Raw genomic sequence first — 13,315 nt, 5'->3', positions numbered from 1 at the left:
ACCGAGACAGTTATTTAAGCAGAAACTCTCAAGCAATGAAAATTATAAATGTAAGGCTTCTCTATGGGGCTGAGAGACAGAGCCAGGGAGAAAGGACATGGCAGATGTTGTAGGGTGATGAGAAGGAATGGGATTTGCCAGCTCTTAAAGGGACTCCTTCAAAGAATCCAAGAAATAATTTGGGGAATCTTTTTTGGTGGGAGGGGGCTGGATTGAAGCCATAACATCAGAAGGACTTTAGAGCTGTCACTTGAGGTTACAATATAAATACCCCAGGATGGTGAATAGGGTATATAGTTCTCCCATTCTATCTGAATAACTTGACAATAAAGACTTGGCAAATAAAGTTCTTCCCTTCCACATGGCTCTAAACATGAAGATAGCAAGGTGACCTGAGAATTATTGAAACCCACAAGTGAGCTGTGATTCATTTTTATTCTTTTTAAATCAACAATGGAATTTAAATTGTAATTTGAAAATTTGCAGTTACTATTATACCTTCAGCTCAACAGCTGCAGCGTTTCACTTCTGGCAACACACATTTCCAACCATGTATCGCGGAACACAGCTAAATACTTAGAGCCCATCAAGAGTGAGCTTTGGGGTTAGCAAGTTGGCTGGGGCTAACTTTTTTAGACTCTTGAAAATTGAATAAACTAAAATTGCTTGGAGAGACAAGAAAGAACCTCTTTCTAGGGGTATTGCTTCTATGTGCTCTGCTCCACATTTTTTCATAACAAAACATTGACACAAATAATAACAGAAGCATTTCTATTTTCTTCTCTGCAGGAAGAATGCCTGAGGAGCCTCTTGCACTAGTTAATATGACTGCATGCTGAATGCCCTAAATTCTCCTCCACTAATACCTTAAGAAGATGGTTCAATTATTGGATTTCTTTCTACAACAAATCCCTGAGAAATAGAATACAGAAAGGAGAAATTAGAGAGAAGAGATCACTCACAGTACATGTATGAAATGTAGCCTATGGTGATGATTTCTTTATGGGGAGTGGGGAGGCTTGGGATAAATCCCTACAATGGAGCTTCAGTAACCTCCAACTTCAGGTTTCCAAGCCATGTGTGTAGACAATGCAGGAACACTAGATGGCGTCCACAATCTTAAAACATGATAAAAGGCAAGTTCCCTTTTCTGTACAGGCAAGAATGACTACCTCAGGAAAAGTCTATTATGGGAACTATAAAAATACGTACTCAAACACTTCCCGCTACTGGTGGCCTGTGAGGTGCTCCTTATAGAAGGGGTTAGTGGTCAAATATGCTTGGGAAAACCATGTACTTTATCTGCCACTAGGAGATTCTCAGTGCACACTGGTAAACAGATGTTTTGGGAAGTTCTTCAGTGAAGAAACCCGGTCCCAGGAACCTATTACAGTAGCAATCTATTACAATCCTGTTCCAGTATTCTATGAAACACTCTTTAGGAAATGCTAACCTAGTCCCCAAGCCCTGTCCCCAAGAAAGAAAAGCTCAAACTATCTAAAAGAGGCCTTCTTTCTACATGGTTATTTGACACTTTTCAAAAAAATGTAAGATACATTCTTAAGGTAGAATTTTTAATAGTCGTAGTAACACTCATTACTTACAATATGACATACTTTATTTTAAGTGTTACTGCCTCCTCTCTTTCCTCACTGTGCCATACACACACACACACACACACACAAAAACCAAAAAACAAAAAAACATGAGAATATATATATATACATATGTATGTGTACATATAGGTATTTATGTATATATGATACCTGGCACATAGTAAGCCACTAATAAATAAATTATCTAGGAATATTCTATAGTGTGTGTGGGAGAATAATTATGGAAAATAAGAATAAACATTCTGCCCCTGATTACAAAGGTAATTGCCTATTACATGAGTGTCTCCTCTATGAAGATCAATTGAGAGGAGAGACGTACCCTCAGCCCCCTTGCCTGGGGATTCTATTTTTCTTCTCTAAACTTACTACATTACTGTTAGCATGACTTATTTGCAAATTAATCTTTCATAACCTAGTGATGTATATTGAATTTTTATTTAGGTCTTGATTTCTATTTAGAGTTTTTGTTTTGTGATTTCTAGGAAGGCGTAGCTTGTCCTTCTATGTCCAGTGCGAGCTGTAGATGCAAAGTATTATATCCCTATTCCATTGCTAATAATTCTATTCTGACATTTTTCTTCCCTAATTGTAATGCCTGAGCTTGTCAAACCTGTTTATTCTTTTCTCTCAGTGTTAACCAAAGAAATTACAATAATAAGCCTTGCAATGAGTCACTTTCTAGCCAAATAAAAATTAGTTTTAGCCAAATAAAAAGGAGAAATGCTCCTGCTTTCCTTTTAATTGAAAAAATCAGATAATATTTTCATCATTGAATGTCCTTGCAAATGTTATACATAAAAAAGGATATGCTATCTGAACTTCAAAAATTGTTAGGTTCTGTGAATTGTAATTTCTAAGACTATGATTCTGATTGATTGCCTTATTTACTATGTGATCCTGGTAATATTTAAATGGATACATCTACTTTTTACAGTGATGTGACAATTAATAATTACTTTTATAGTTACACAAGATGAATAAATCCCAGAGATCTACTGTACAGTGTAGTACCTATAGTTAATGATACCATATTGTATACCTAAAATTTGCTAATAGGGTCAACCTTATGTGTTATTACACACACATAAAATAATAAATAAAGAGGGTGGGAAGAAACTTTTGGAGGTGATGGATACATTTATGACATCAATTGTGGTGATGTTTTTATGGGTGTATACATATCTCCAGTCTCATCAAGTTGTATACATTAAATACGTACCCTTTTTTGTATGTCAATCATCCCTCAATGAAGTGGTCTTAAATATTACTTCTATAAAATGCTTGATAAATAATAGGTGCTTAATAAATTGTTGCTGGTAATTCTTGAACTTAGGTAAATGGTGCCACTGCTCCCACTTACCACCATCAGCAAACTGTGTATAGAATTATCTTATGCATTTTCTTACATAGTTATATGCACCAAACTATACACATTAGAAAGGTACAGTTTTTAAAGTATGGTCATGACTCTGGGGGAAAAAAATCTGTATTTTTATAAACTAAGTAATATACCATTTAAAAAAGGCAAGCTTCTCAAAGGACTGTTTGGTGCAAACATGCCTCAGAAAATCTAAAAGAAAACACTAGCACCTTCACCTTTACCTGAGGGAAGTTAGCGTAACAACCATCAAGCACCTGAACACCATTTGAACCATAACATGCATCTGAAGCCATAATGCTCTCATCCCTTTTTCTTTTGTAACTGAAGTGCTTTTGGAGTCATAATTTAAAATGACTTTTTCATGGATGGTGTCAGACATGAGGGAATGAAGATTAAAGAGAAACACTCACCGATAGGATCTGGTCTCCTCTCTGGAGTTCCCCACTTAGGTCTGCTGGTCCACCAGCCAGAATAAAGGATACAAAAATACCTTCTCCATCTTCTCCGCCCACAATATTGAAGCCCAGGCCAGTGGAGCCTTTGTGCAGGACCACCTTGCGGGGCTCTCTGCAGAAACAAATGGAGAACACCGCTTACAAGGTGATCCACTCAAGATTTAGTTTGCTTTTACTTTCACTGGGATTTATGATACCAGCAATTCACTACCTATGAAAATGGCTTCCCAAAGTCAGATAAATTTGCACTTCAATAAAGAGGCTAATATCAGGGCAGATGTCTGAGTTCCTCTCTGTAACAACCACCAAAATGCCATGCAAAATCATTCCTTAATTCTAAAACATTTTCTAAGGCGAGACTTACTTCTACTTTTCCTTTGTTTAAAACTTCTACTCTTATATTGAGAACCACATTAGTACTCAGTAGCATGAATGTATCCAAAAGAGGGAGGGACTTTGGGGACAGAAGACTAGATAGAATGGCCAGATCTTGGAAGATCTTATATACCAGCCTGTGGGCTTGTTGTTTGTTTGACTGTTAATTAAAATTTACTCTATAGGCATTAGGGACTCATTGGAAGATTCTGAGGCATTAAGAATATTTAAATATTTTAGGAAAATTAAAAGATGGTCATATGTAGGGTTGATGGAGAGGGAGACAAAGACATGATGGGAGACAGAATGTTGTCCAAATAATTTGGGTGTGGGGAAGTGACAGCCTGAATAAGGGCAAAGCAGGGAGAATGGGAAGAAAGGGCAAAGAGAGAGAAAATGTGAAGGAAGAAGGACTGGGTCCAGAGATGGACTCAGGCAACGGAGAAGGAGGAGAGACAGCATCTAAGTAGCTGGCAAAAGGAGAAGAGAGTGGAATCCAGAGTCAGAAGGATGAATATGATTTTGACATACTCAGTTCCAGGTAATGGTGGGATATCACGTGGAGATGATAAGAAAGCAGCTGGAGACAAAGGATAGAAATTTGGGTCCCCAGAGAGGACTACAAATGTAGATTTGAGGGTCATCAATAAAAAGGTAAGAGATCAAATCTGGAGCCACCAGTTATCTGAATTTGTGTAGAGACCAGAAAATTATAGAACTATAGAACTGTAAGGGGGCTTAATAGACATCTAGTTCAATTTTATACATCAACAGTTTTTAAAAATGTGTTCTGCAAGCCTCAGATTTGATCAAGGTGTCACCCACCTCCTCTCCCAAACATCACATTTTCAGCCACTCAAGCTCCTCTTCTATTTTCCTGCTCTTAATGACGTAAGCATGGTAAAGAGCCATCCAATATCTTTTTATACTAATGTTCACACAAAGAGTTTGCTATTTGTCATCACATTTTCATGCATAAAGTGATGTATTATATCTGTGTTTAGCCTTATTATGAGGAAATGTATAAAATGTATAACACAGCTTGAACTGTAAATGATATGTTACGCGGCGATGCATTAAGTCAGAGGTAAATTGACATAGACGTTACTCATTTTATTCTGCAAATACTTTGTAAGCACCCGGTGTGCCAGGAACTGTTCCTGGTGCACAGAATGTTTGCAAACAAAACAAATATCTCTGCCCTCATGGGCTTACATTCTAATGAGGGCAGACAACTAATAAGCAATAGGTGAAATAAATAAGTTCATTATACAGTATGTTATAAGGCAGTAGGTAATTTGGAGGAAAAAAGAAAAAGCAGAGCAGTGTAAGAGGGATAGGTTGTAGAAGGGGTCGGCCTGGGTAGGATTCATTGAGAAGGTGACATTTGAGAAAAGACTGAGAAGGGGAGGAAACTAGTCAAGAAGATATCTAAAGGAAGAGCAAGAAGAGCACTGTAGCCAGAGGGAACAGCCAATACAGAGACCCTGAAGTGGGAGAGTGCCTGGTGTTGTCAAGGAAGAACTAGGAGGCCAATGCGACAGAACTGAGTGAATGAGGGGAGGAGATTGGTAAAAGATGAAGCCAGATGAAGATTTTTATTGCTGAGTCACAAATTACCACAAATTTTGTACCTTAAACAACCTTTTTTACCTTACACTTCTGTAGGTCAGAGTCTGTGTGAGCTTGACTAGTTTGTCTGTCTAGGATCTCACAGGCTGATGTCAAGGTGTCAGCCAGGCTGAACTTTACTGGGAATTTCTGTGACAAAAATCTGTTTCTAAGTTCATTTAAGTTGTTGGCAGAATTCAGTTTCTTTTGGTTGTAGGACTGTCAGAATTCCTCCAGAAAAATAGAACTGATAGGACATATATATCTCACATATATATGCTATTGGTTCTATTATTGATTCATATATGTGTGTATACATGTATGTGTGTATGATTGGTGTGTGGGTGTATCTGTGTGTGTGTATGGATTGAGTCCCAGGATCTGCAGTTGGCAAGCTGGAGACCCAGGAGAGCCAGTGGTATAGTCTCAGGCTGAGTCTGAGTCTGAAGGCAGGAGAACACTGATGTCTGAGCTTGAAGACAGAAAGAGGGACTGAATTCTCCCTTACTCTGTTTTTTTTTTTTTTGTTGTTCTATTCAGGCCTTCTGTGGATTGGATGAGGCCCAGCCACACTGGGTAGGGCAATCTGCTTTACTCTATTGTCTATTGATTCAAATGTTAATCTCAGCCAGAAACATCCTCATAGACACACCCAGAATAATGTTTAACCAAATATCTGGGCAACCCATGTCCAGTTAAGTTGACACATAAAATTTACCATCACAGAGAATGAGGGACCTGTTTCCTTGTTGGCCATTAGCCAGGGTCCTCTCTCAACTTCTAGAGACCACTCTCATTTCTTGTCACATAGCTCCTTCTATCTTCCAGTCAGTAATGGCACATTGAATCCTTTTCACATTTGGAATCTCTCTGATTTCCTCTTTTGCAACTAGCTGGATTTAATTCTCTGCTTTTCAAAGGTTCATGTTTTCCTGTCTTCATATTCACTGATTATTTCTTCTGTCATATTCATTCTGCTATTGAGCCCATCCAGTGAGTTTTTTATTTCAGTTATTACATTTTTCAGCTTTAACATTTCCATTTGGTTCTTCTTTATATTTTCTATTTCTTTGCTGAAACTAACTTCCTTCTTTCTTTCTTTTTTTTTTTTCCCATTTATTTCAACTGTGTTTATAATTGCCCATCGAAGCAATGATGGTTGCTTTAAAGTTCTCGTCAGATAATTCCAACATCTGTGTCATCTCAGTGTTGGCACTTGTTAATTGTCTTTTCTCATTCAAGTTGAGATTTTCCTGGTTCTTGGTGTGACAAGTGATTTTCTATTGTATCCTGGACACTTTGGGTGTTAAGTGGTGAGATATTCAATCCTATGTAATCTTTCTTTCAGGTAGTCAGTCTGTTTAAGTATAGCATGTAGATCCAGGTGGCACGGATATTCAGCTCCCCACTTGAACCTGGTGATACCGCCTCAGCAAAAGTAGAGCACACCATTTTATTGCAGCTGGGTGGGCATGGGAGTTCAATTCTCCACTTGGCCCTGGTGACAACAGGGAGGGTAGGAAGTGGAGCATTTCACTTATTCTACTTCATTGCCACTGGGTGGGGGTAGAAGCTCAGCTCCCCTTTGGACTCACTGACACCAATAGGGGAGAGAAAATGGGGTGCTGACTAGAACCGCCTTGATCTACCTGTTCTGCCTCCTTGTCTCTGTGAGGGAGGAAGTTCAGCTCTGTACTGAAAAGTGGAACATCAACTAGCATTATCTCATGCCACCTTATTTTGCCTACTTGCTGCCATTTGGGGGTGGACGTTCAGCTCCTGTTCTGCCTACTGACAGCATCCTGGTGGAAAAAGTGGAGGGCTGTCTTATAAATGCCTCTCCTGGCATCCTGGTAGGGCCAGAGTCCTGATCTCTGCACAGCCCACTGACACCACAGGGGTGAGGGGACAGTTTTTCCTTTGATGTTTGTTTAGCATAGGGCCAGTATTATCAGAAGTTTCCTGATCTATTTATTAGTCCGCCATTTCCCCAGTCTTTTGTCTAGGGGGCTTTATTTTTGGTCTGTGACTATTGGCAGTTCCAGGCTGCAGGCTCTGCAGTGTTCCATCCAGAATATAAAGGAAGCAACGAGAAAGTCCAGGGAGCTCACTGCAGTGTTGCTACTTTCTTATCCAATCTGCTGCCTTCCTTCCAACTTTTAGAATCTTTCCACATTTGTTTGTTTTATCATGTCCAAGGCTTTTTGTTTGTTTATTTGTTGTTGCTGTTTTTTAATAAGGAGGAATATTAGAGAAGAACAGGAGTACTCTATTTCGGCTGAAGCCAGAAGTCCAGGTCCTGGACACATTTTGAAGGTAGGAGGCAACAGGATTTTGATGAAAATCTCTGTTAGAAATCTCTCTGTTTTCCCCAGTATGAATATGCACACATTCTTAGTGATTCCAACAATATTCATGCTATAGATAGTAATATAGATGAAGGGAGGGGGCAATTATGACTGTAGCATTTGCCTGTGTGCTAGATATTGTGCTTGATGCTTTATGTGCATCGAAACATCTGTTTCTCAAAACAACCAATGAAGGATGTATACCCATGCCTGCAACTACTTTGAAACAAATTCAAAAAGCAAGGGATTGGCGATTGAGTAGACGGATAGGTATGTGGAGAAAGAGTAGGAAAATGTTCACGGTGCAATCTAGGTGGAGAGTATATGGATGCTCATTGTAAAATTCTTTAAACTTTTCTTTATGTTTGAACACATTTGTAACAAAATCTTGAGAAAAATAAACAACCTGGTGAAGAAATTACTATGACAACTTTTTAGATTAGTGAAACAAGACTACTTGCCCAAGTATTTAACTGAATTTACTAAGGAGCAAAGGCAGGATTAGGACGCAGATTTTCTGACTCAAAATCCCAAAGTCTAGCATATGATATATTCCAGAGATTGCAAACCAGCAAATTGGAGGCTGAATTTGACCCATGGTATTTACAAATTTTTGAATTAGTTGCTCATACTAAAAATTAAGAAAGTTCACATAAAATATGGATTTGTGGCTTCATATGAAAAAAGTCAGATATTCTAACTATGCTGGCTCTCAATCTTGCTGCAAAGCAACAACTGGTCAGAGCGTGGCCTTCTTTAGAAGGGGCATTCATTCTCCAGTTTATCACAGTCTAACCTCTTTCTCATGTTTCTCAGACGAAAAAGCTGTCAGTTACACACGTTTGCAGTTCTTGCAAAGTTAAGAGGAAAGGAAAATATTTCTTATACTCATGCTTCTATCAAAAATGGAAAAGTGAAAACTTTATGGAGGGAATCTTGTATGTTACTTTAAAAATGGGAGAGAACATGATTCCTATGAAAGTAAAAATTATCCTTACATGTTCAACTTGAATTTATGCAGAAAGGATGCAGATTTGAAAGGTCATTATGAAACATCATTCCCCATTACTTATCTATGTTACCCAACTGGGGGCATTGTTAGTGACTCCTGCACTTTGATATATTGCTTCCTGTCCATAAGGACATAAAACACATAATGTTTGAGTGACAGTAGATTTTATTTATTTTATCTGGACACCGTTTATTTATTTTATTTTTTTCAATTTTATTTATATTTATTTTTGTGGGGTACAGTGTGTTGTTTCAATACATGCATATACTGGACAATGATTCATTTAGGGTAGATAGCATAGTTTTGTACCTGTTAGTCCAACAATTATCCTCCCCCCATGCCCATCCCCTCCTGGTCTCTGGTAACCATTATTCTACTCTCTACTTCTATAAGGACCACATTTTTTTTTTTTACTCACATATTAGTGAGATCATATGGTATTTGTCTTTCTGTACCTGACTTACTTCACTTAACATGATGGTTTCCAGTCTCATCCAGGTTGCTGTAAAAGATAGGATACCATTTATTTTTATAGCTGAATAGTATTCCATTGTGTATATATACCACAGTTTTTTTTTTTTATTTCTTATCCATTCTTCCATTGATGGACATTTAGGTTGATTCCATTCCATCTCTTGGCTGTTAGCAATGTGATGAACACAGGAGTGCAGGTGTCTTTTTGGTATATTGATTTCATTTCTCTTGGGTATATACCCAGTGGTGGGATAGCTGGGTCATAATGCAGATCTATTTTCAGTTCTCTAAGGAGCCTCCATACTGTCTTCCACAGTGGTTGTACCAATTTATATTTCCACCAACAATGTAGGAGGGTTCCCTTTTCTCTACATCCTCATCAGCATTTATTATTTTCTGTTTTGTTGATAATAGCCATCCTAACTGGGGTGAGACTATAACTCATTATGGGTTTAATTTGCATTTCTCTGATGAATAGTGATACTGAGCATTTTTTAATGTGCTTGTTGGCCATTTGTATGTCTTCTTTTGAGAAATGTCTATTCAGGTCCTTTGACCATTATGTATTTATTTATTTATTTTTGATTTTTATTGAATCATAATTGATTATACATATTTTGGGGGTTCAGCATTGACATATGTTGATCAGATCAATATTACTAGCATATATATTGTTACAAATCCACTTATTCTTTATGCCCCTTGACCAATCTCTCCCTTCCCCCCTCTCCCTCCCCCTCCCATCTCTGATAACCACAGATTTCTTCTCTTCTTCTGAAAGAGTAATGGTTACTCTGTTGATTTGTCACCTAGATGATCTGTCCAATAATGAGAGGTGTGTTCAGGTCCCCCAGTATTGTTGGAATTCTTTGCAACTTATAAGATTTAGATGCCTTCTTAAAAATGGAATTTTATAGCACAGTGTGTTATGATACTTATTTAAATAATGAGGAGAAATTACAAAGAAATAAATTTGTCAAATGGTATGCAAATAAAATATCCTAAGCACTGGCCAAATGATTTACTTTTTCTAATTTAAACTTCTTATATTAATAACCCAACATTAAAATGTAAATTTTAACTTGTTTTCATGTGGAATTTTCCTATTAGAGGATCAAACCCCCGTGAAATGTTAGAAGTCCTATTTTACTGATGCTTACATAAGTCAGCTTGTCTATATTCACAGAGCTAGTAAGCATCAGAGATAGTCTCTTCACTACAAGTCAAGTGCTTTGTCCATTAGCTGGAGAGAGAACTTAAAACAATGAAGATAAAAAAACAAAACAAAACTAAACTAAAACATACTTTATATAAGCCAGGAGAAGACTTGAATTTTTAAAAAGGGATTAATATACCCTATATTACAGAATATAGTTTCCAGAATTATTGACACTCAAGGATTCACTTTAATGTCCATTAGCTCCTATCTTCTGAACCAGATGCTTCCAAACTTCATCACATGTTGCTTTGCACTGTTCTCTCTCTGAATGCCATGGTATCCACCGCTCCCTTTCCATCACCTCTACTTCAGGCTTTGATCATTAGGATAGCTCCTAATTTGAAGTCTCCTTTATTCTAGTTTTAATCTTTCCAACACATTCTCCCCACTGAAGTGCAAATCTGATTCTCTTGCCTGCTTGTATGTCTTCAGCCACCCTATGCTGCAGCCACATCAAACTCCCTGTGCTTCCCTGAGTTTGACGTGTTGCTTTATAACTTGGCTCAGATGATTTTAAAACTCAGCTCAAGTGTTCCTTCTCAGACCCCCCACATACAGGTGATCACTTGTTCCTTGGGTCCATATTGTGTCTTGCACACATAAATATATTGCAGCATTTTCCACTGTGTGCAGTGATTGTTTGCTCATCCACCATTCTCAATAGGATGCGAACTTCTGCAGACCTGGCACCAGCATTTCCCCAGCAGTAGCAAGATGCATGACAAGTAGCAGGAACTCAGGAAACAGTTACTGAATGAATAGATAAACTCCCACAGTGATGTAGACCTCTACTTCATGCTATAATTATTTACGCAAATGTCATTCCTTCCCAATACATTTTTAACCAGGGATGATAAAATCTGAAGTCCACAGAGATAGAGAAGATAACACAGATAAGTGAAGCACGCTGAGAAGAGGTCATAGCAAACTGGGTGACAGAGTTTGAATGTGTTGTCTCACACAAAGTGGATTAATCCACTGGGGAACACATTTTACCTGAAGGGGGTGGGGGCGGTGCTGCTTTAGCTGAAGTCTGGGCAATTGCTCTAAGCAGGAATGTTGACCAACGTTGCCAGATTCTATAATTTTTAAAAATAAGCCAAGAATCTAGATTTTTATGTGAATTTTCCAAAATATTAAGTTTGCAATAATTTTTTAAAAATTAAAAGCATGAGGTCGGTTCCGTGGCTCACTCAGGAGAGTGCGGCGCTGGTAGCGCTGAGACCGTGGGTTCGGATCCTATGTAGGGATGGCTGGTGCGCTCACTGGCTGAGCATGGTGCAGACCACACTGTGCCAAGGGCTGCGATCCCCTTACCAGTCACAAAAAAAAAAAAAAAAGCATGGTGCATATCAAACTAAATTCTCCTATGTCTCTTTTGTGGATCCAGCTACGGGGCTGCCAGTGTGAGACTCTGCATTGTCTGAAGTTTTATGGCACATTTGATGTCTGCTTCATGTTTTTCTCTTCCACGGTGCTCAGTGTGGTACTTGACTCGTGGTGATTCTCTGTAACTTTAAGTCGATTGAATATTCCACATTCAGCCTATCTGTTCTTCCCTTTTCAAGTTCTCCCATTCTGGAATACCCTTTTCTTTTTATTTTTTCCCTTGTGTTGTAAGTTTTTTTCCCTTTTGTATTAGACCTGCTCAAGGCCTATTGTCTTCATAATGAGCCATTCTTAGACGTGTTGAGCTACAGCTCTCACTTCTGCATGTTCACTGCCAAGGCCAATGATGCTGTGTCTGATGAATATAATGCCTTGCATTTCTATGAACCATTTTGTGAGTGAGGGCTTCGTGGCCTCCAGTGAGATCATAATCTCCTGGAGTTATGGTGGCATGATTTACATTTCTGGGTTTTCCCAATACACCTAGATGAGTGCTCAATAAACACCTGGTGATTGAATAGATGAACTCACACACCCATTTATAAATAACCCAAATATTTTTTATACTGAAATGACTTGGGCCCTAATTCGCTGTGTTATTTATCATCCAGAATTCAGATGGCTTAGGTCCATTACTAGTCATTATCATACAACATTCATACACAGACAGTGGAACGAACTTCTAACTCTCATTCCTCCTTCAGGATTTAGCTCAGGGATCTCAATCTTCTGGAAGCCATCCCTGACACTCTCCTGAGCCTGCTCAGCATAGGCTGGGTTGGGTGACTCCCCAGCATTCTCTCCATGTATCTATAACAATGCTCACCACACTGGATTGGTTTACTGTATTGCTCCCTCTCCAGCTCGAGTAATCAACTTGAGGGCAGCGACCATGCCTCTCGCTTTTCATCTCCAATACCTAGTACATAATAGGTGCTCACTGTCTGCCAATTTCAGATTTCATACTAGGTTTTAAGTATGAACTACAGAAGATGGAGCCTGTTCACTTATGAGTGATATTATGATATCAGTATTTCTTTTTAAAAGTTATCTACTCACTTAAAAATATATTTTATTTATCCATCCAACCTTCCAGTAAACAAACATCTACAGAGTATCTACTTTGCCTTAGGCACTGTGAATGCAAAGATTAAAGAGCCTGGGGTGGGAGGAGCCCCATGTAAACAAACAATTATAAAAATCCAGAAACAGGATCATTGTTATAAATAAGAAATAAGTGAGCAATAAACTAAAGTAGCCAACAGCAAGGAGTGACCAGCCTTCTCCTAAAAGGACTTTATCTCTTTATCATCATCACCCAGACAAAATATGCTCTTAATGTGGTGTAAAAAGCTTTAATAATTATAAAACCTTTGGATGCTGAATAACCGGGGAAAAAGCTGGAAAGACCTGCTCCCAGCTGTGGCAGATCATC

General features: G+C 38.4%; 1 protein-coding gene across 11 annotated transcripts in view; it reads right to left on the bottom strand.

Annotated features, from left to right (window-relative positions):
- DLG2 (discs large MAGUK scaffold protein 2) overlaps positions 1–13,315 on the bottom strand; it is a 2,032,915-nt gene that overhangs the window by 334,974 nt on the left and 1,684,626 nt on the right. For all 11 annotated transcript variants that reach the window (XM_063094161.1, XM_063094165.1, XM_063094169.1 and 8 more), the window contains one exon: positions 3,408–3,564. In XM_063094161.1, the coding sequence (XP_062950231.1) occupies positions 3,408–3,564 (157 nt within the window). The remainder of the gene's footprint in view (positions 1–3,407; positions 3,565–13,315) is intronic.

This window comes from Cynocephalus volans, chromosome 4, assembly GCF_027409185.1.
Source record: "Cynocephalus volans isolate mCynVol1 chromosome 4, mCynVol1.pri, whole genome shotgun sequence".
Classification (NCBI taxonomy): Eukaryota; Metazoa; Chordata; class Mammalia; order Dermoptera; family Cynocephalidae; genus Cynocephalus; species Cynocephalus volans.
Note: the sequence above shows the minus strand (reverse complement) of the source record. Positions and strands in the feature narration are given on the sequence as shown.